This window comes from Coregonus lavaretus (genome assembly GCF_964263955.1).
Source record: "Coregonus lavaretus genome assembly, chromosome: 10".
NCBI lineage: Eukaryota > Metazoa > Chordata > Actinopteri > Salmoniformes > Salmonidae > Coregonus > Coregonus lavaretus.
The window spans coordinates 24,588,786-24,612,505 of NC_139997.1; the positions used below are offsets into that span (position 1 = coordinate 24,588,786).

The following is a 23,720-nucleotide window of genomic DNA, read 5'->3' on the forward strand; positions in this document are numbered from 1 at the left end:
AAGCCAGTGATACTGGAGAAAAACTCAGAAAGGGAACAATGTAAATTAAATTGCATGATGGTTCATATGACCCAAATAAACGCCTACCCTGAAGCCTACCCTGTTTGATAAGTGATGGTTTTCCAGTAAATCATAGAATGAATCAAGTACATTTTGTTGCATTGATTATACTGTGAATACTGTGTGGTGTAGGAGTCTGACATTTGGACATCCTGACATTCTCAATATGACAAGAGCAAAGAGTAAGTCCAAATCGAGAATTGCCTGTGTTTTGCTTTAATTCAGAATATAAATTGTCTCATATTTGACACCTAACAGAGCTAACAAAAACTGGAATTGAATTTAGATCTGTCATCATAATTCTATCTAACCTGTTTGTCATGTGTAGAGCATTGTGTCAAATCAACCATACTCCAAATGCTCTTGTTTGATTTGAATTAACACTTTTAGATTATTCTGTCGGATCAAATATCCAATCTTTTTGTGTGTCTGTTTACTGAATGTAAATTAGTTGCAAATTATTTCTAAATTTGATTGTGTGAGATTGATTTGACACAAAGCATACTAATAATTATTTGGTGAAACATTCATCTGTTTAACAGTTTTGTGGTCTGTTCATGATCATGTGTGGTGTGTGTTTGTGTGTGAGTTCATGTAGAACAATGTGTGTCGAAGGCAGAGTATAAACAGTGTGGATACATGCTCATCCATTGTAGTGGAGCAATACATACAGTGCCTTCAGAAAGTATTTAAACCCTTTGACTTATTCCACATTTTGTTGTGGTACAGCCTGAATTCAAAAGGTATAAAATGTATATTATTTCTCACCCATCTACACACAATATCCCATAATAACAAAGTGAAAACATGTTTTTAGAAATGTTTGAACGTTTATTGAAAATTAAATACAGAAATATCGCATTTACATAAGTATTCACACCCCTGTGTCAATACTTTGTAGAAGCACCTTTGGCAGCGATTACAGCTGTGAGTATTTCTGGGTAGGTCTCTAAGAGCTTTCCACACCTGGATTGTGCAACATTTGCCCATTACTCTTTTCAAATGTCTTAAAGCTCAGTCAAATTGGTTGTTGATCATTGCTAGACAACCATTTTCAGGTCTTGCCATAGATTTTCAAGTAGATTTAAGTCAAAACTGTAACTCGGCCACTCAGGAACATTCACTTTCTTCTTGGTAAGCAACTCCAGTGTAGATTTGGCCTTGTGTTTTAGGTTATTGTCCTGCTGAAAGGTGAAGTCATCTCCGAATGTCTGGTGGAAAGCAGACTGAACCAGGTTTTCCTCTAGGATTTTGCCTGAGCTTATCTCCATTCCATTTATTTTTTATCCTGAAAAACTACACAGTCATTAACGATTACAAGCATACCCATAATATGATGCAGCCACCACTATGCTTGAAAATATGGGGAGTGGTACCAGGTAATGTGTTGTATTGGATTTGCCCCAAACATAACACTTGGTATTCAGGACAAAAATGTAGTGCTTTGCCACATGTTTTGCAGTATTACTTTTGTGCCTTGTTGCAAACAGGATGCATGTTTTGGAATATTATTTTTTTCTGTACAGGCTTCCTTCTTTTCATTCTGTCAATTAGGTTAGTACTGTGGAGTAACTACGATGTTGTTGATCCAATCTCAGTTTTCTCCTATCACAGCCATTAAACTCTGTAACTGTTTTAAAGTCACCATTGGCCTCATGGTGAAATCCCTGAGCGGTTTTCTTCCTCTCCGGCAACTGAGTTAGGAAGGACACCTGTATCTTTGTAGTCACTGGGTGTATTGATACACCAGCCAAGGTGTAATTAATAACTTCACCATGCTCAAAGGGATATTCATTGTCTGCTTTTTTATTTTTACCCATCTACCAATAAGTGCCCTTCTTTGTGAGGCATTGGACAACCTCCCTGGTCTTTGTGGTTGAATCTGTGTTTGGGGCGGCAGGTAGCTTAGTGGTTAAGAGCGTTGTGCCAGTAACCGAAAGGTTGCTGGTTCTAATCCCTGAGCCGACTAGGTGAAAAATCTGTCGATGTTCCCTTGAGCAAGGCACTTAACCCTAATTGCTCATGTAAGTCGCTCTGGATAAGAGCGTCTGCTAAATGACAAAAAATAAAATAAAAAAATAACAACAAAAAATGAAAAAAATAATACATTAATTATAAAAAATTAAAAATTCACTGCTCGACTGAGGGACCTTACAGATGATTGTATGTGTGAGGTACAGAGATGAAGTAGTCATTCAGAAATCATGTTTAGCGTTATTATTGAACACAGAGTAGTCCATGGAACTTATTATATGACTTGTTAAGCACATTTTTACTCCTGAACTTATTTAGGCTTGAATACTTATTGACTTGCAACATCTCAGCTTTTCATTTTTAATGAATTTGTTAAAAAAAAATTGAAAAACATAATTCCACTTTGAGATGATGGGGTATTGTGTGTAGGCCAGTGACAAAAAAACTCAATTTACTCCATTTTAAATTCAGGCTATAACACAACAAAATGTGGAAAAAGTCTAGGGGTGTGAATACTTTCTGAAGGGACTGTATTGTAGATTCTTACTAATATTGTAGTATTTTACATAGTCCTGGATATAAACTTTTCTGGTAAGTACTGTAGCTTGTGTGTATGTTTGCTTCATGAAAACACAATCCATTGCCTTTGTTTTTTGCCCTTCTAATATGCTTTATTTCCGCATTGTTTATTTGTGTGTGCATTTGTTTGTGTGCAGTATTCATCTATGTAAAAGAGATTTAAACATATTTGCACAATGTTTGATTGATGTTACCGTCTTTCCACTGCCTTTTGCTTTGTCTTACAACTGTCAACAATAATGAGAGTGGGTAAGCGACAGACCCATATGGGGTCATATAGGCATATAGACCCGTATAGGCAATGATGATATGAAGACAAGCATCTTTATTTAATGTTGTTTTATCTTATTTTGGGGAAAGTTTGGTAACATGAACCAGGTGCTCCAATGGTTGACCGGTTTATGATTTTTGATTGATGCCCCATTTAGATTTCCTTCATGTTGTGATGTTTAGATTTGATTAGTGTAGCATGTCGTGATGGGCATGTCTGGTGTGTGGCCCTAATATGGGTCATATATTTATCAGCTCACCTCTTAATATAATACCTTAGATGGCTGATACATGCAGTGTGTCTAACATATTAAGTTGGATAGTAACTGACCATTGTTTATCGGTTGAATGCAACTAATGCAATGCTGTGTGATTTCTCTAGGCCCAAGTGTGTCTTCTTTGATAATCAGACCATCAACCTATTTTTAGAGTCTTAACAGATCAAAATTAGTTGTTTTTTTCTGCATAGCATCACTGATGTATTTTTAGTAGAATATGTAATGATTTGGCCCAGAGCCTTCTCAAAGAACAACAACACACTTGAGGCCTGGAGAGAAGCAGTCTGACAGTCTTAAGTTATGGATGAAAGGGTGGAGACTAATGCTGACTCAGCATTTCTCTGTCTCTATCTCGTCCTCTCTCACCAACTTTCTCTTTAACTCCCTCTCTCCCCGTTTCTCTCCCTCCCTCTCTAACTTTCTCTCCACTCTCTCGTTCTTCCTTATTCTCTCTCTCTTCCTCCCTTCGTCCTTCTCTCACCTTCCTTCCAGACACTATGGATAGTGGCTCAGGCCTGGGCACAGGGGCCATCGTGGGGATCCTCATTGTGGTCTTTGTGCTGCTGCTGGTGGGCATCGACGTCACCTGCTACTTCCTCAACAAGTGTGGCCTCGTCATGTGCATTGCCGTCAACTTCTGCGGCAAGTCCGGACCCGGAGCCAAGAGCAAGGACCTCGAGGAGGGCAAGGCGGCGTTCACGTGAGTCTCTCTTCTTCTCTGCTCCCTGGCTCCCTTGCTCTTCTCTCTGAAATGCTGTATGCAATTTGAGTGTCATCCAGCATCCCACAGTAGCTGCTCTCAGACAATGGGCCACAGTTTGACAATGCAGAATTGCAGTGTTTTTCAAACAAAAATGACTCACCACAGTATACTTGTACTGCACCAGCATTTATTTAACATACTTTTTCCCTTTACAGGAAGGATGAGTCAAAGGGGCCCATCGTGGAGGTGAGGACAGAGGAGGAGCGCACTCCTAACCATGAAGGGGGGGGACCCACAGAGCCTAATGAGACCACCCCTCTGACCGAGCCTGAGTGAGTACTCCAGTACTGGCTGTGGGTAGAACCCCTGCACTGGGGTTGCCCTACACTGGCAAACCCATACTAATCGTGTAATATGTCTATGCATAAGACATACTTCTTATTCCATAATGACAGCAGTTGAGTGTTTTGATAATGCTTTTGCTGACATATTGGCTAAACTAATTGATAAAGTAATGGGAGAATGGAATATCAAAACCTTACTGAAGATGTGCTCAGATGTTTGTTGTTTATGCTGATGGTAGCAAAAATAGTTGTTGTACTAACCCCTTAACCACCTGATTTTGATTTAATTTGCTTTAGTTTGCTTAAAATAGTGTCTGTGTCTATCCCTCACTGCACTTTAACGTTTTGAATCTCTAGTTCTTTGCTTTATCACTGCATGTAGCACTCACTGGATGTCTGTTTGTGCCTTGGCCTCACCCCCCTACCCCTCCCTGCTCTCTTTTTCCTCTCTCACCCTCTTGCGGCTCGATGGCTCTTCTCTTTCCTGCTTTTTTCTCTTCACAGGCCCGCTGGTGACACTACCGCCACAGTGGTGGACTTGCTCCCCTCTGTCGCCACTAACTCTGACCCCATCACTGAGAGCTTTAGCACATGCCAGAACAGCCCAGCTAGCGAGAGCACCACTCTCACTTCCAGCACAGCTGGCCCAACCCCTGTCTCGGCTGAGTCCAAAACGAACCACAAAACCACCCCTAAAAGCACTCCCGCCCCGATCCCCCAGTCCAGCACGCCCAAAGCTAGCACCCCCACCCCCCAGCCTGCCACCCAATCCAACGTGGCACCCCTCGTCGACCTAAGCGAGGCTCCTAAAGCCACGCCCTTATCCAACCCCAAGCCCCCCACCCCCTCAGCCCCTTCCTCAGAGCCAGCCAAGGTCCCCTCCAACCCCCCCTCTGCCAAAGCCGATGCCGCGCCACAGAGCCAGCACGAGTCTGTCCAAAGCCCCTCCGCCAGCGACAGTCAGAATAAGGACTTACAGATAGACGGCCTGGCCAAGGATGTGTTTGATGCCCCGGGCAAAGGCTCCGAGGCCCCGGCAGACTCCACTGCTGCACCTGCACCGGCCCAGGACGAGTATGACCCCCTCCCCTCCTCTTAGTCTGTTTTACTGTGTCTGTCCTCGCTCACCCTCCACCATCACCACCTCCTACTGTGTCCTGTTCTCATAGTGATGGGCAATCTCCCTCTCTCTCTCTCTCTCTCTCTCTCTCTCTCTCTCTCTCACTAACATTACTGCTTTATCATAGAATCACTACACTACTGCTGCAGTCACTCAATGAGTTACATCGTCACGGGTGACACCTACATTTTACATATCTTGACATGATATATGCCATATCAGAAGTTTTACCAAATCTGATAGATACGACAGAATTATGGTCCTAATATAACTGCCACAATCATCTTCTGCGGTTGATATCTCCTGAAAACAATATTTCTTCAACAACAATACAAAGCCATTATGATCAGCGCAGTATGAAAGGGCTTTGTTCTTGACGGAAGCTTGTCTTATCTCAGGCAAACCCTAAGGATGATGAGGCGAGCTCTGTAGAGAGAAATTCCAGGCGCTTGCTCAGACGACACCCTCTCTCTTGTCCCACTCTTTTCACCCGCTTTTTATCCAAACATAAAACCGAGACATCAGTGATGAATGTCAGGACTTAATGTATCCTTTCGTTGCAACAGGGCTCTCGTCAACGGAGCATCGGGGTGGTGAAACAAGACTCTTGAACAGGCAGATATGTCTTCATAAGTCTAGCGGGTCTGACGCATCTCTTCCTCCCCGGTCTCCACAGTGATTTGTCTGCCACACGACAACCAACCAGTCTTGTCAGGCATCTTACAGGCTTACTAGATTCCTGAGCTTGTCCACCGAGGACACCTTCTTTCTCTCCCGGGGGTAGAATAGTCTCCTCTGCAGGCTGTGCTGCAGAATACTGATCCTACTGTACATTCAAAGGACTAGTGTTAACAAGGCTGGCATGGTGTATGTGGACAGTCCTTAGATTGTACTTTTATTTGACTGAGCTGTATGACTTGTTTGAAAGAAAGCCCTAAAGGCTGGTTTCGAAGGACACCCCTCAGAGGTTGACCTTGGACACCATCGGATCATCAATGTTTGAAAGCCCATTGGGCTCTTGCTTTTCCCATTTGGTTCCCCTTAGCCAAAACACAAGCAGCTGGTTAATCTGCATTCTGGTTGTGGCGGGCTTGCATAAACGCCAGCCTCTTTAGTACCCGGGGCCAGTACCACGGCAGAGTCTACCCTGCCGAACTTGGCTGCAAACATAGATGTCCGCGGGGCATAAACAGGAATGGGGACTATTAAAATATTTACAAGACACTTTTGTTTCTTCCTCCCTCTCTTTTCGTTGCTCAACGGTTTATTCGCCCCCCTTCCTCATCTCCCTTTGCTGCCTTTGAGTATTGGGGCTCACGCTTCTATGTCTGCCGCTGTCAGCTCTGAGCGCAGGGCACCATGGGAAGGGTCCCTGTGCGAACTGCTTTAATCAGTACAGAAAGCAAACAGAGCCCCTACACTCTCCCATCTCAGAATGGAGGACTGTTTTTATTTGACCTAGGCAGAATGAAACTGCGGGACTGCAGGATGATCTGGCCCCCCACTGCATGTGCGCACACACATACACACACACAGCTCTCCCCTCCAGCTGACATGTAGCTACAGTGCAGCTGGCAGGTGTAACTGCTCCTCCGCATCTGGGTGCTAAAACAAACAGGCAACTACTCGGTTCCTCTGTTTTCATCCATTATACCGTCATATTGGACAGATATCGAGTTCCACAGGGATTTATCTTCCCTGCCTCCCAATATTACCCACACCAGGGTTCCCATAGCAACAGGGGCAGAGTTCACCCTTATTAGTGAGACTTGTGGTGTTGCATGTGGAATAAGGTGTCTAATTTTTCTTCCCACTCTCCAGCCAGTCCAGACCAGCCTAGTTTCCCCTGCCCTGGCTAAGGCCGGGCCGCTTAACAGACCCTGTCATCAATGATCATGGTTGTCGATGGCAGTTTGTCCTCCCGGCAATAACAACACTTTAATAGCTGTCCAAGGCCGTTACCCTAATTAGCTACATTTATGTCACCTTAGCAGGATTCCTGGAGAAAAGCCTTTCAGGCTCCCAGTTTATCTTCATTGTCTAGCAGCTAATTTGCCCAGCTTGCTATTTGTTTAGGTGGTTGTTTTTGTCCCTGTTGATACCGTTCCTGTGCTACTCTCTACTGCCAAGGTCAGTCAGTGCTGAGATCAATGACCCTGTGACTTATTCCTCCGGCAGCCAACCTGGTAATTTTATCAGGATGCTACTCTGACAAATTCATCCTCAGGGCAATATAGCACCAGACGTCTGACAGGGAATGCTACCCCTGAGGTGAAAAAATATCCACCGTAATAGTCCTTTCCTTGCCAGGTTGAAGGTGGCCTGAGGTTTTCCACTCTTTCACAGTGGCCGGCAGAATGCTTTGGCCCTGACACTGCCAAAGAGGAAAGCGCCTTTTCACTTATGCTACTAATCCCCGCTGAGCCGCAAGACGGTGGGTGGTGGTGTTGAACCATGCATGGCCAGCCAGGCTATCATCCACTGTGGCCAGCAGCAGCAGTCCTCCCAGAGAGGGTTATTGTTGACAAGGTAATGGAAGTCCTGCCGCTGTCATGATCAAACCCAAATCTCTGGGATCAGTTACCTGTTGTGGAGTCTGGCTGACAGTAGGAGCCAGATCCCAGTGGACTCCAACAAAGCCCAGTCCACCAGGCGGATTGTGTAGATGGTGTAGATAGTAACGTAAGACCCTTTTCACTTTGAGGCCATCACAATGCATCTCTGTCGCTAATGGAGGAGACCGGAGAGACTCACGTCTTTATCAGCAATCATCAGTTACCCCAGTTCCTTGTTGACTCTGTCACTGTGCCCCTTTATATAAGGGGCTGTTCATCAATGGGTTACCCTGGTACGATACGATGCCCTGGTAGGTGAAATTCTCCAACATGGTTCTTTGCCATATAGAGTACCGTACTACTCAGATAGCCTGGGAATCCTCAGGCTTAGTTATTACCAGAGAGAGGCCAAGTCCACCCTCATTATCTAGCCCATAGTCATTATTCGTCACCTGAAGTGTTTGTTTGAAGAATATCATTTGAACAGGAAGGCATGGTGCCAGAGGTTGATGAAAAGCATAGGTCAACTGAGGCACAACGCGCCAATTAAGACTTACGCCAAGTTACTCCAGGATTCTCAGCTCTACGGCTTGATCCATTTTGATTATTCATTAGCATTTATGATTAGGCTGACAGATACAGGCCCAGAAGTTAGTTTTTTCCCTTGACAGTCAATCAATACAAACTAACCCCGGACTAGACTGCTCTGTCACATCTGATGAGATACAAGTTAGACTTCATTTAATTGAATTATCAAAGTGCGATCTGCATGACTTGTGAAACTGCATGACTAGGCAAAAATGTCTGACCCTGTCACAAAGCTTAGGTAGTTTACTGCACTTTTGGATAGAATGAAAGATAGTAATCAGTGACACATTTAGTGACCACCAGACCAAAGGGGTAAACGACAATGAGGCGTAATTATGTTGCAGTCTTGAAGTGGATGTTCTGTAGCACAGTCATTGACTTAATGTGGGAAGTTTCTTCTCCGTTCTCCATTCTCCCCATTCATCATTCGCTCCTACTTCAATTTAGACCATCTGTATCTCCTCTCAATATTGCATTGATGTTCTGTTCTAGTGTGCCATTCCCTAATGTATTGTATCTCTGCTCTCTCATTTCCAATATAATATAACCGTGCATTCTCCCATGAAACGGCTGTGACATCCGCGTGACCATCTTTGATGTCAGAATAGGATAGCAGAGCAGATCCTGTTATGTGTGAAACACATTTGGTTCCAGGGGATACAAATTCCCTCAAAAACCTGAAGCAACTGTTTTTCATTTTTTAAAGACAAAACGCCACTTAGAACAGACAGTTGTGTGCTGGAAGAGATTGTGTATTCATCACTTAAATAATCTCAATTTTCTGTGTGGTTCTCTCCTTCCCTACAGCGGTAAGATCGTGACAGACGATAAAAGTAAAGAGACGGTGACAGAGGTGAAGAAAACCCTGTCCGAGGTTAAGACAGTCCCTAATGAAGCTGCAAAGACAAACGGCAACGAGAGCAAAGCATGATCCCGACAGCGAAAAGGGAGGGGGTAGGGTGCACTACAGTCACAGACCTCCAGAGGCAAATGTCACACACCACTCCATCAAACAACAAAAAGATAAAAAAAAAGGTTATCTTTCTTCAGTGTCTTCTATGAGTTCTCCGAACAAAAGATGAGTTTGTTAGACATGTAGAGTGGGAAGAAGACCTAATGCACATGCCTTAGTGTTTCTTTCTTTATCTGTTATTCCTTTTGTAATTTTCTCTGTGTTCACGTGAAGGAAAATCCTTACCTCTAGTTACCTCTCCTTGACCTCCTTTTGTATGTAACATCAACGTTACCAGTCTTTTAAATGGGACAGAAGCTAAGTATCATCTGCATAGATAACCATGGGGAGTTGTAGCTTTACTTCAGAACAATGCCTTTACGATGTGCACACACATAAATCCAAAACCTTACTCACACACTATTTCCAGTTATGTTCTCTTTGTTATGCAGTATCGCCATCATTATTTCCACTGCTAATGGATTTTTGGGTACGTTTTTTATTTTTTGTTGTGTTTAAATAATGTGCAGAAGTAACTGCCTTTTATTGTATCTTTATTTTTCATGCATAATTCATGCATAAGAACTAGAGATGGAGCATTAGCATGCCTACTTTGTGAGAAAAAAATAATCATATGTGGTTGTCTTTTGTTTTCTTTTTGTTCTTCAATGTTTACATCGTGTTAACGCTGTCCCAAGATTGTGTAGACACAACAAAAACAAAAGGAGACACCGCAGAAAGACTATGTTTATTCCACAGATATAGAGGTTGGAGTTGGCGGTTAGCGTTACGCAATTTATCGACTCTAAGATTCAATTTTTTTGTTAATTTGTTTTCATTTTGGCAAATATAAGAACACACTTTTTCTCTCTCTCACACACACGCCTCTATATCTTCTTCATTCATTATCCTATTAGATGAGCTTTGGACCTGTTCCATACTCCAAGGGTTTCACGGCTCACCTTTAACCCCGGAAATGTTGCAGGTCCCAAGGGGTCACAGGAAGAGACGGGCATACAAAGTAGCATGGCCAACCAGCATGGCTTATGGGAGAATTATGTAATCAAAGGCCGGATATGAGTGGTAGCAGCTGAATGTATGAACAGAAGCCCTTAAAATAGCCTAGAAACGGCCCTATTTATTCCTCCATTTGATGGCTTTGTCCCATAACTTCAGAATACTGTGCCTATTGCGAACAGCACTTCCGATTTAGTGATTGATTGGGCTTCATCTCAAAATGCAAGGGAAGAAAAATATATGTTTTGTGATTTTCAGCATAATTTATGCATATAAACAAATTTAATGGCCAGATTTATACATTTCTTATTTAAGCCATAGTACTCCAGTGTGGATTTAGGAAAATCAAAAAATATTAAATCGGACCTTTTTGTATAGTGTTTCTCATACTTTAGACTGCAAGCTTGTGCACTGTGAATGCGTGAATATCCTAGTGTGAATACAATTTGTTCTTTGTCATAGAATAAAAAAAATATGCATAGTTTGGTTGTGAAAGGTATAGCTAATAGTACAGACAGCAAAAAAGTTCCATGAAAAACCATGAAAGCAATGAGCAAACGGATACAAGAAAACAAAACAAGAAGACGGTGCCTTCTGAAACATGTCAAAATGGCAGCATGCGTTCCATCCTGCTCAGTGTCTGCCTGTTCCAACTCTAGGAGGCAACAGCATAAGGTTTCATGTCCTAGTTCTGTCCATCGCCATTCCTTTACTGCACAGTCCAAGGAAAACACACAGGAAGAGTACTGACAATGTAACTGGTTTGTAAACTGTGAAACGACTAAACCGCTGTGTCATTGTGTTCATGCATAAACTCAGCTCGGTGTGTGTGTGGGGGGGGGGGGGGGGGGTGGAGGTGGAGGTGGTCGGTTGTGTCCACATCGTTTTCAGAAGTCTCCTCATTCACTGGTTCTCCATGTGACTAATGCAAAATAACATTTTATCCCCAAACATACAAGGAAAACACCATTCATTCCAATGTAACGCATGATAACTACACCAAGAGTTAAGTTTCACACAAGCACATAACTTTGGACATTATCAAACATTTCCAATCCCAATTGGCTCAAATGACTTGCAGCGGTTTGTCCTCAAAACCGAACATCCATTAATGAAGGTAAAATGAGTTTTTTCTTGACCTGAAACAAGCATGCAATGTACTCTTATCTTGGATTTCAATAGATTTCATTGGTGTGGCAGCACTGAAAAGTTCCTGAAAAAGGAATTGACCAAGGCTTTATCTGTTGTACATTGATCTTTTGAAGTGTTCTGTAAACTGTTGTCTGTTCCGAACTTTTTTGTTTTCTTCAAAATAGACTGCTTTTACTCCAAAAGGCTCTGTAATGTAAAGGGGAGGTGTGTTCAAATGACACCGTTTCTGATTAAATGTGTAAAACCATTCCTAACAATGTAATAAATAAAAAAACAGTATGGGTTTCTCTTGACCCCCCAAAAGCTGGACTGCTGTGGCTTTTGACCTGTATGTTCAAATGCTATGATAATGTGGGACCAATTTCTATGTACGTTTACATGAACATTTTCATTAGTGTACCGTACCATGAAACTTATTTCAGGAAAAAAGTTGGGGAACAAAAACCGCTATTCAAAAACATTAGAAATGCCGTGAGAAAGGGAAAAACACTCTCTCTCACTTCCTCACTTCCTGAAAGTAACCACTTACCTGACACAGTTGGCTTGGTGAAAGTGAGGTGTCACCATATTGCTTCCACCTCACCAATCATGCCAGTTTATTTCAAGGAATACAGGAAGTACAGAAGTGTCTTTTCAAGTATTTGAATGGAGTCTAGGGCCATGTTCAGTACGAAAACATTGTGGAATATTGCAGATAGAATTGCCATGACTAGAGATTACGTGATTGCTTAGTCTATATACCAGATAGAAATGTATGATGTAGAACAAAAATACCTATCTGAACATTGGTCAATGTTGTGTCCTGCTGAATGCTGCCCAGGCAACCCAACAAGGTTTGAAGTCTCTTACTCCGATAGCCAAACAAAAGTCGGTAATGTGAAATTTTCAGTCAGATAGGGGCCTTTTCCCTCCATACCAAGATGTTTCCCAGAAACCTCCATTCTCATTCCTACCCACCATTCCCTGCTTTCGGGGCCTTCTCTGTTGTATACAGATTTTTACTAAGTGAAACATTGGTACCAACTCTCTTTCCACTGTCACTGGTGTAAATACTGAGTACTAACTGAAAAAAAACCTGTTTGACTTTGCATTCTGTCAGAAGTTGTGTTCAATAAAGTTAAATGAAAAAATCATTGCGTAATTGACTTTTACTTAGCCACAACAATGACAACAAGAAGTCCATCAAAGAAAGTATTCTGAAGATGTTTTGTTGGAGTTTTTGTTAGTCATGACTTTCAGTAATAGTGTCATTTTAAAAAATGATGTTATGGTAGTTTGTGGTGTATAGCTTGTTTGAAATTTTGATATGATGAATGATGCACTTTGTTTACCAAAGAAATGTAATGAAAAGTTGAGTGACGGGCTCAAATTTACCGGAATCCATTGTTGTTTACAGGGTTTACTCAGTCACTTTGTAAGTAAACAACAATGGGCTTGAAGTACGCTGCTAAGCTCAAATCTGAGTAAATATTGTCATTCATGATTGTTATAATATGCTGTAACCAAATAACTGTATGGCTGTACCACAACCAACCATACATTGCCCATATACTACAACTAGAGTCCTCATGATGCTGAGGATTATAAACACTAGATGGTAGTAAAGGGCAATTCCATGGTAACATAATTACACTCAGACTCCAATTTTTCACATTAAAATGTATGCTAAACAAAAAACATTGATTTCAAAGTTTAACAAACCGCAGAACTCTATGCACAATGACTACTTTGAACAATTTACACAGACAATTTAACAAAAACACATTTACTGAAAGAACTGTTTAGATGCAAAGTTTGGTAACAGAATTACAGTAAAATCTCCCAAATTTTTTATGCTAAAAAATTTTCCTCTGTTAAATATCTGCTCCGAATTAAGATTCAAAGATGTCAGAAAGAATGGAGTGTCAGCTATGACATGACACATTTGAGTTTGAAAAAATCTATTTTGGTTATTCAACTACAGTAGGTGAAGTGAAGTTGAGTGACAACATATTAGTTGAGTGACAACCTATTAGTTGGGTGACAACCTGTCACTTTCCCAGTCTGCTGTTCCCACATGCTTCAAGATGGCCACCATTGTTCCTGTACCCTAGAAAGCAAAGGTAACTGAACTAAATGACTATCGCCCCGTAGCACTCACCTCTGTCGTCATGAAGTGCTTTGAGAGACTAGTCAAGGATCACATCACCTCTACCTTACCTGTCACCCTAGACCCACTTCAATTTGCTTACCGCCCCAATAGATCCACAGATGATGCAATCGCCATCACACTGCACACAGCCCTATCCCATCTGGACAAGAGGAATACCTATGTAAGAATGCTGTTCATTGACTATAGCTCAGCATTCAACACCATAGTACCCTCCAAGCTCATCATTAAGCTTGAGGCCCTGGGTCTGAACCCCGCCCTGTGCAACTGGGTCCTGGACTTCCTGACGGGCCGCCCCCAGGTGGTGAAGGTAGGAAACAACATCTCCACTTCGCTGATCCTCAACACTGGTGCCCCACAAGGGTGCGTGCTCAGCCCCCTCCTGTACTCCCTGTTCACCCATGACTGCGTGGCCAAGCACGCCTCCAACTCAATCATCAAGTTTGCAGACGACACAACAGTAGTAGGCTTGATTACCAACAATGACGAGACCGCCTACAGGGAGGAGGTGAGGGCTCTGGGAGTGTGGTGCCAGGAAAATAACCTCTCACTCAACGTCAACACAACAAAGGAGATGATCGTGGACTTCAGGAAACAGCAGAGGGTGCACCCCCTATCCACATTGACAGGACCGCAGTGGAGAAGGTGGAAAGCTTCAAGTTCATTGGCATACACATCACTGACAAACTAAAATGGTCCACCCACGCAGACAGTGTGATGAAGAAGACGCAACAGAGCCTCTTCAACCGTAGGGGGCTGAAGAAATTTAGCTTGGCACCTAAAACCCTCAAAAACTTTTACAGATGCACAATTGAGAGCATCCTGTCTGGCTGTATCACCGCCTGGTATGGCAACTGCACTGCCCGCAACTGTAGGGCTCTCCAGAGGGTGGTGCGGTCTGCCGAACGCATTACCGGAGGCAAACGACCCGCCCTCCAAGACACCTTGCAGCACCCGATGTCACAGGAAGGCCAAAAAGATCATCAAGGACATCAACCACCCGAGCCACTGCCTGTTCACCCCGCTATCATCCAGAAGGTGAGGTCAGTAGAGGTGCATCAAAGCTGGGACAGAGAGAATGAAAAACAGCTTCTATCTCAAGGCCATCAGACTGTTAAATAGCCATCACTAGCACATTAGAGGCTGCTGCTGCCTATTGAAATCACTGGCCACTTTAAGAAATGGAACACTAGTCACTCTAATAATGTTTACATATCTTGCACTACTCATCTCATATGTACAGTGGGGGAAAAAAGTATTTAGTCAGCCACCAATTGTGCAAGTTCTCCCGCTTAAAAAGATGAGAGAGGCCTGTAATTTTCATCATAGGTACACGTCAACTATGACAGACAAAATGAGGAAAAAAAATCCAGAAAATCACATTGTAGGATTTTTAATGAATTTATTTGCAAATTATGGTGGAAAATAAGTATTTGGTCAATAACAAACGTTTCTCAATACTTTGTTATATACCCTTTGTTGGCAATGACACAGGTCAAACGTTTTCTGTAAGTCTTCACAAGGTTTCCACACACTGTTGCTGGTATTTTGGCCCATTCCTCCATGCAGATCTCCTCTAGAGCAGTGATGTTTTGGGGCTGTCGCTGGGCAACACGGACTTTCAACTCCCTCCAAAGATTTTCTATGGGGTTGAGATCTGGAGACTCCAGGACCTTGAAATGCTTCTTACGAAGCCACTCCCTCGTTGCCCGGGCGGTGTGTTTGGGATCATTGTCATGCTGAAAGACCCAGCCACGTTTCATCTTCAATGCCCTTGCTGATGGAAGGAGGTTTTCACTCAAAATCTCACGATACATGGCCCCATTCATTCTTTCCTTTACACGGATCAGTCGTCCTGGTCCCTTTGCAGAAAAACAGCCCCAAAGTATGATGTTTTCACTCCCATGCTTCACAGTAGGTATGGTGTTCTTTGGATGCAACTCAGCATTCTTTGTCCTCCAAACACGACAAGTTGAGTTTTTACCAAAAAGTTCTATTTTGGTTTCATCTGACCATATGACATTCTCCCAATCCTCTTCTGGATGCACTCTAGCAAACTTCAGACGGGCCTGGACATGTACTGGCTTAAGCAGGGGGACACGTCTAGCACTGCAGGATTTGAGTCCCTGGCGGCGTAGTGTGTTACTGATGGTAGGCTTTGTTACTTTGGTCCCAGCTCTCTGCAGGTCATTCACTAGGTCCCCCCGTGTGGTTCTGGGATTTTTGCTCACCGTTCTTGTGATCATTTTGACCCCACGGGGTGAGATCTTGCGTGGAGCCCCAGATCGAGGGAGATTATCAGTGGTCTTGTATGTCTTCCATTTCCTAATAATTGCTCCCACAGTTGATTTCTTCAAACCAAGCTGCTTACCTATTGCAGATTCAGTCTTCCCAGCCTGGTGCAGGTCTACAATTTTGTTTCTGGTGTCCTTTGACAGCTCTTTGGTCTTGGCCATAGTGGAGTTTGGAGTGTGACTGTTTGAGGTTGTGGACAGGTGTCTTTTATACTGATAACAAGTTCAAACAGGTGCCATTAATACAGGTAACGAGTGGAGGACAGAGGAGCCTCTTAAAGAAGAAGTTACAGGTCTGTGAGAGCCAGAAATCTTGCTTGTTTGTATGTGACCAAATACTTATTTTCCACCATAATTTGCAAATAAATTCATAAAAAATTATACAATGTGATTTTCTGGATTTTCTTTTCTCAATTTGTCTGTCATAGTTGACGTGTACCTATGATGAAAATTACAGGCCTCTCTCATCTTTTTAAGTGGGAGAACTTGCACAATTGGTGGCTGACTAAATAATTTTTCCCCCACTGTATATACTGTATTCTATTCTATAATATTCTTCTGTATCTTAGTCCATGCCACTCTGTCATTGCTTGTCCATATATGTATATATTCTTAAATTCCATTCCCTACTAGATTTGTGTGTATTGGGTATATGTTGTGAAATTGTTAGATATTACTTGTTAGATATTACTGCACCCGCAATAACATCTGCTAAACACGTGTATGTGACAAATACAGTTTGATTTGATTTGGATTCATGTAATTTGCTAGGTTATTTTTATATATGGGCTGTTGAAAATTGTGTTTTACCAGAATAAAAGTAAGCTACCAGAGACACAACTCACATCTGGCTATACCTGCTGAACGGGGCTTAGAATATACTTTATTTTGATTGTTCAGGTTCACCATCATCAATAGTTTTGGTAGTTTTGCTCTACACAATATGTGCATTTTTAGATATTTCCCCCCCTAATTTGATAGTGGTAGTGGGATGGTCGATGCCTAGTCTCCCTTATTTCTCAGCTCAGGTGCCTACATAGTATACACCATAGACATACATCATTTACACACACACACACTGCTCAGACAGACCCAGCCCAGAGGCCCAGCTCATGAGCTCCATCAGCACCAGATTTGTATTTACATAGAATGGAAAATGTGTGTTTATGCAACAAAGTGTTAGTGCATCAAATCGTATCGCATCGAACCAAATCTCGTCTATTAATTATCTACTCAAACCGAATCACACCGAATCGTTTCAAACTAAAAGGTATGGTTCCTGTATCGTATCAGAGCCCTTGTATCTAGATACGTGTCGAATTGTCATGAAGGGGAAAGATGCACATCCCTATTTAAGTCATGGGTCCCTGATCTGTACTATACAGAAATGCATAACTATGGATATGAATATCATTTGCTTCATGGTGATGTATGCTGAATAGGTACACCGGTGGCGATTTTAGCAGTTAAATCTTGGTGTGGAAAACTCAACAACATTTTTTTTAATGCATGCCAGCAAAGCCACTACACAACACAACATTAAACGATTCATTAATTGCACTTTAACGGTGACAAATGGTGTCCACAAACTGTTAGGGCCTACATAAAGCTGTCCCAACAGCAGAGCTTTCTTTTCAGCACCATGGAGTGAATCTTTACCACCGCTACACCTGGCTATCAGCATAGCCTTGTCTGGCAGCCTCAATTACTGCCTTAAAAAAAAAACATAGCTGATATGGCTGACTTGCTTAAACAAATGTGGTTTCTACTGACAATTGAGATGTACAAACTATGGCATAAGGGAACAATGAGCGGATAAGAGGCAATCCGTAATTTCGATTAAGACATTAATGAGCGAGCTAAGACGGATGTAGTCAATATAACTATTTGTTCAGCACTTTTGAAATGTACAGCGACAGAATTCAGAACATGGGCCGTTCTTACAGTATTCTCCCTGTACACCAAGTCAGAACCGTAGGATAAGTAATTGGGGCATATAAGCAGACAATGAAAGCTCTTACAATATTCAATTATGACATTTCTCTAAAACAGGCTATAGGTTTCATGTGCACCGCCAAGTCAGAACAGTAGGCTAAGTTATGAGGGGGAAAGGGACCAAATTCTTAGGGTGAGGCACATGGGCTACTAACAGCTTACTACACAACATACACTTAGTATTACTTTCTTAGCTAAAGTATACATATCTCCCGGGCATATTACATAATTTATGCAGCAGCATACAATACATTTTTGGACTCACCGTTGTGCTGTGCTCACTTGAACAGGAAGGTGGCACGGCAGTCGTTCTTGTGGGCAAATCTTGTCATTAAACTTTGTCATCAAAATCTGGCATTCTCTGGATTTATGGTGCTTTCAAGACAACTGGGAACTCAGAAAAGAACAAGGTCGAATCATGACGTCAGTGATCTTCAGGTCGGAGCTCTAGAAAGGCCGGAGTTCCCGACATGGAATTCCTAGTTGGAGGACTGTACAAAACGTATTTTCCCAGTCAGAGCTAATTTTTTTCCAAGTTCCCAGTTGTCTTGAACTCACTGAAGTCTGAGATTTCCCAGTTCCGAGTTTCCAGTTGTTTTGCATGTGGCAGAAGCCATGCTGGATTGACAGCATGGCCAATGTATTCAACCTTTTCTGGCCCATGGTGTTGCGTGTGAATGTTTATCCTTTTAAGCTCGGAAAATAGACCCCTCTAATGTAAATCTATGGCAGCATCCAAGGAGGCTTGGACTTTCTAGCTTTCCCTGTAGATTTTGCGGTGAGGTAGGGTCCCCATGAGTGACAGAACACTGAGCCAATCACGGCTCAACTAGAGAAGATTACCAATGCCTACGCTCTGTATTTACCACTGGCTGCCCGCCCCTCCACCACAGAAAGCACTGAGCTAGGCTGAAACACCTGCATTTTGGAGCTGCCTTACTCAAGAAAGCAAAAAAGAGACCATGTATGCCGCTTTATTAACGCGATACATTTTTTTGTACATTGTTTGCAATTTGATATGTGACACGTATTAATGCCAAAGTTTTAAAAAATTGATTTGCTAAACAGGTGGGGCTCAAAACAGGCTCTACCCCACCCGCCCTGAATGACGGGTTGCCACTGAGGTACACAAAGGTAGAAATATGCAATATCCTTATTTTGCATATTTGGGTATTATTCTACACAGTGTTTATTATTCTAATGAGCTCCGCCTCCAAACAAGATCACATTAGGTTGGTCCGGACCAGACCAAATATGAACCTATCATAGACGTCAGTGTTTCACGAGTTTGGACAGCACAGTAGAGTACAGCACAGCACAGTAGAGTACAGTACAGTATATACAGTGCATTCGGAAAGTATTCAGACCCCTTGACTTTTTCCACATTTTGTTACGTTACAGCCTTATTCTAAAAGAAATCGTATTTTTTATCCCTCATCAATCTACACACAATACCCCATAATGACAAAGCAAAAACAGGTTTTTAGAAATTAACTGAAATATTACATTTACATAAGTATTCAGACCCTTTACTCAGTACTTTGTTGAAGCACCTTTAGCAGCGATTACAGCCTCGAGTCTTCTTGGGTATGATGCTACAAGCTTGGCACACCTGTATTTGAGGAGTTTCTCACATTCTTCTCTGTAGATCCTCTCAAGCTAGGTCAGGTTGGACAGCTATTTTCAGGTCTCTCCAGAGATGTTCGATCGGCTTCAAGTCCGGGCTCTGGCTGGGCCACTCAAGGACATTCAGGGACTTGTTCTGAAGCCACTTCTACGTTGTCTTGGCTGTGTGCTTAGGGTCATTGTCCTGTTGGAAGTTGAACCTTCGCCCCAGTCTGAGGTCCTGAGCGCTCAGGAGCAGGTTTTCATCAAGGATCTTTCTGTACTTTGCGCCGTTCATCTTTCCCTCGATCCTGATTAGTCTCCCAGTCCCTGCCACTGAAAAACATCCCCACAGCATGATGCCGCCACCACCATGCTTCACCGTAGGGATGGTATTGGCTAGGTGATGAGCGGTGCCTGGTTTCCTCCAGACATTACGCTTGGCATTCAGGCAAAAGAGTTCAATCTTGGTTTCATCAGACCAGAGAATCTTGTTTCTCATGGTCTGAGAGTCCTTTAGGTGCCTTTTGGCAAACTCCAAGCAGGCTGTCATGTGCCTTTTACTGAGGAGTGGCTTCTGTCTGGCACTCTACCATAAAGGCCTGATTGGTGGAGTGCTGCAGAGATGGTTGTCCTTCTGGATGGTTCTCCAATATCCTCAGAGGAACTCTGGAGCTCTGTCAGAGTGACCATCGGGTTCTTGATCACCTCCCTGACCAAGGCCCTTCTCCCCCGATTGCTCAGTTTGGCTGGGCGGCCAGCTCTAGGAAGAGTCTTGGTGGTTCCAAACTTCTTCCATTTAAGAATGATGGAGGCCACTGTGTTTTTAGGGACCTTCAATGCTGCAGAAATGTTGGGGTACCCTTCTCCAGATCTGTGCCTCGACACAATCCTGTCTCGGAGCTCTACAGACAATTCCTTCAACGTCACGGCTTGGTTTTTGCTCTGACATGCATTGTCAACTATTGGACCTTATAGACAGGTGTGTGCCTTTCCAAATCATGTCCAATCAATTGAATTTATCACAGGTGGACTCCAATCAAGTTGTAGAAACATCTCAAGGATGATCAAAGGAAACAGGATGCACCTGAGCTCAATTTCGAGTCTTATAGCAAAGGGTCTGAATATTTATGTAAGTAAGTTATTTCAGTTTTTTTATTTTTAATACATTTGCAAAAATGTCTAAAAACCTATTTTCATTATGGGGTGTTGTGTGTAGCTTGATGAGAATTATTATTTTTAAAATCCATTTTAGAATAAGGCTGTAACGTAATAAAAAGTGAAGGGGTCTGAATACTTTCCGACTGCGCTGTATGTTCAGTACAGTACAATACAGTACATGATCCTGTACTCTTCTTTACTGTACTGTTCTCTACTGTGCTCTACTGTACTGTGCTGTCCAAACTTGTGGAACATAGACGTCTATGATTGGTTCAGATTTTGTCCAGCCAGGGCAGACTGACCAAATTGTAACTACTTTTCAACGTTTTTGGATGTCTGGTGTCAGTCGGTACTTAGTGGATGAGGATGCTCATTACAGTAAATGGAAAAGAGGGTAGGTGGTAGGTGTCATGGTAAGTGTCAGTAAGAGCCGGGAGAGGTGACGTTAACTGAAGAGAGAGAGTGGCGGAGAGAGGGAGCATGAGAGTGAGGGGTTTGACCACCAGACGACAGAAAGAGAAAGAAAACGGTTATAAGCGGAACATAACATTATGACAGTGCAAGGGAGGATAGTATCAGGTGACCCAACTGGTTTATGATTACTATGATTTCCCATTGTAGCCAATTCGATTTGGTAACAGAATTAAGTTTGAACCACTTAATAATTAATAAACAAATGTAACAAACTGTCCATAAACGTTCAGTAATACAGTATGTCAACTGCCTATCTTTTGACATCCATCAAATTCATTTCTACTGGCATGCAATAAGTTTCACAAACTTAAACGCAATTAATAGCCTACATCTGTTGATATTTGACTAACTAACCTTGTCTAATAGATCCTAATAGAACACGTCAGAAATGCAGTTGACGTGTTTGAGAGGTAGTTTGTTGTGCATCATTTGCTATAAAAGATATTGCTATATATTCCCTTGTGCTTGATTTGTTACACTGTATAATAAAACGTAATTACTTTTAAATCTACTAGTGTACGTTTCAAATGTAGGTAACACTTTATTTGGATAGTCCATATTTAGATGCTCTACAGACTATCTATAATATATTAGTAACATTTAAACTATCTCCTAACTCTAAAATTAACCCTAACCTTAACCCCTACCCTAACACTTATTCTAAACCAAACCTTAACTGTAACCTTAGCAAGCAGTTGCTTATCAACAGTTTGTTGATAGTATGGCCATCTGTAGAGCATTTACAGATGGAAAATCCGGACTATACAAAGAGTGTGACACAAATGTCTTGTCCGCTCATGTTCCACAAAGGTTTATGATTATGTTATATTTCCTGTATATACAGTATGACGATAATATGAACAAGGCAACAGTAAACATGCAACCCCCCCCCCCCCCCCCTTGGGCCAATTGAGATATTGCGTGTGACTAACACATTTCAATCACGCCTTGGGTCAATTCACCCAAGCGTCGTCTAAATCGTCCCACTGCTATCTGAGATATCGCCTGTGACTAATGTACAAACTTATAACGAACGAACAGAGACAGATCCAGAGTCCCCACACCAATTTCATTATGGGGGGAAATTATCAGGTATACGACCTTGGCACATGACAAATGTATGCTAGATTTGAGTGATACTCACTGTGCTGTAAAGAGAAACCATGTTAGATTAATTGGAATCTCTGACCATGTGGATGGATTTCTAACACTTCTCCACTAGATGGCAGAGTGGTACTATTTATCAAAAGTGCTCTTTGGCTGGATTGACCCTGACTGGCTAGTCTCAGATGCATACAGCGATGTAGTACAAATTATACTTTATACGTATCAGCTTTAAAATCTATTGATTTCATAGTTTTGACCAGTAGTAGATATTGGCCCTTGAAAGGTTAAACAATGTCTAGTACCCCTCCAGCCTCAGCCATTGAGAATCACTGTCACATTTCACCAGACAGTTCCAGACCAGGTCTGTACCAACACCAACCCACTTTCACCACACTTTGTGAACTCCGATCTGGCAACAACAAGACATTTTAAGAAACACTAGATGTCAGTTGGCTGATAGGTAACATTTCTGTCTGACTGACTGAATGAGAGAGAAAGTTAATGAAGAAGTAAAGTGTTATGATGACAGTGGATGAGATTGTGGCATGTCTGTCTGTCTAGCTCGTGTGGCTGTCTGAAGGCCAAATTTGGAGTTCAATTGAAGCTTCTGGTCTGGGGCCCTGTTATGAAACAATCTGGCAGATACTGGAGAGACGAAGAGAAGGAGAGACAGACAGAAAGAGAGAAACGGAGAGAGAGCGAGAGAGTAGTCCCACAGGTTTTGCCACAAATCTGTCTGGCTAGTTCAAAATGTTCCCTCGGAGGAATGCCACTGGCCCATCTCTGCTGTTCCCTTCCCTCGTAGTGATGAGAGAAAGAGTGAACATGCACAGCTTGTCTCTTTCTTTCCCAACTCTCCTCAGAGTTAAGTGGCAGTAAATAGGTTACATAAACTTGTCCCTATCAAATGATCCCTGTTTATCCATTTGGTTTAATCTTGGTCATTACTTAATTATAAGTCTGGGTGAGAAATACTGTATTGTTCTTATTACTTTATGTTCTACTGGAAATGTTTTGGAGTCAACTCTGTTATTATCCCAATGTTAAAACTATTTTTAAAAGGGACTTTATAGCCGTGTGTTTCACACTGTCACATAAGCAATCCTGTTACCTCCTCCATAGCCACTATTATTGCTAGTCTCCAAACCATCCCACTAACCCCTAACCTCACAGGCCATAAGATTAGGGCCCTTTCAGTGCGGCCACCCCTCCCCCAATGTACAACAATGGTCCAGTGTAGGCCCAGCCCAGAGTAGATCTCACACAGAGATAGTAGCGACAGCCTGGGCCTCATATACTACCTGTCTAAACACTGCCTTTGTCATCACTACTATAGCACTACA

General features: G+C 42.4%; 1 protein-coding gene across 1 annotated transcript in view; it reads left to right on the forward strand.

Moving 5' to 3' along the window:
- Nucleotides 1-12,710, forward strand: part of LOC311136459 (neural cell adhesion molecule 1-like) — a 339,193-nt gene extending 326,483 nt beyond the window's left edge. Inside the window, exons 16-18 of the mRNA XM_084170594.1 lie at nt 3,654-3,861; nt 4,080-4,196; nt 9,279-12,710. Coding sequence (XP_084026720.1) covers nt 3,654-3,861; nt 4,080-4,196; nt 9,279-9,402 — 449 coding nt within the window. The 3' untranslated portion in view covers nt 9,403-12,710. The remainder of the gene's footprint in view (nt 1-3,653; nt 3,862-4,079; nt 4,197-9,278) is intronic.
- Nucleotides 12,711-23,720: the final 11,010 nt, after the last annotated feature.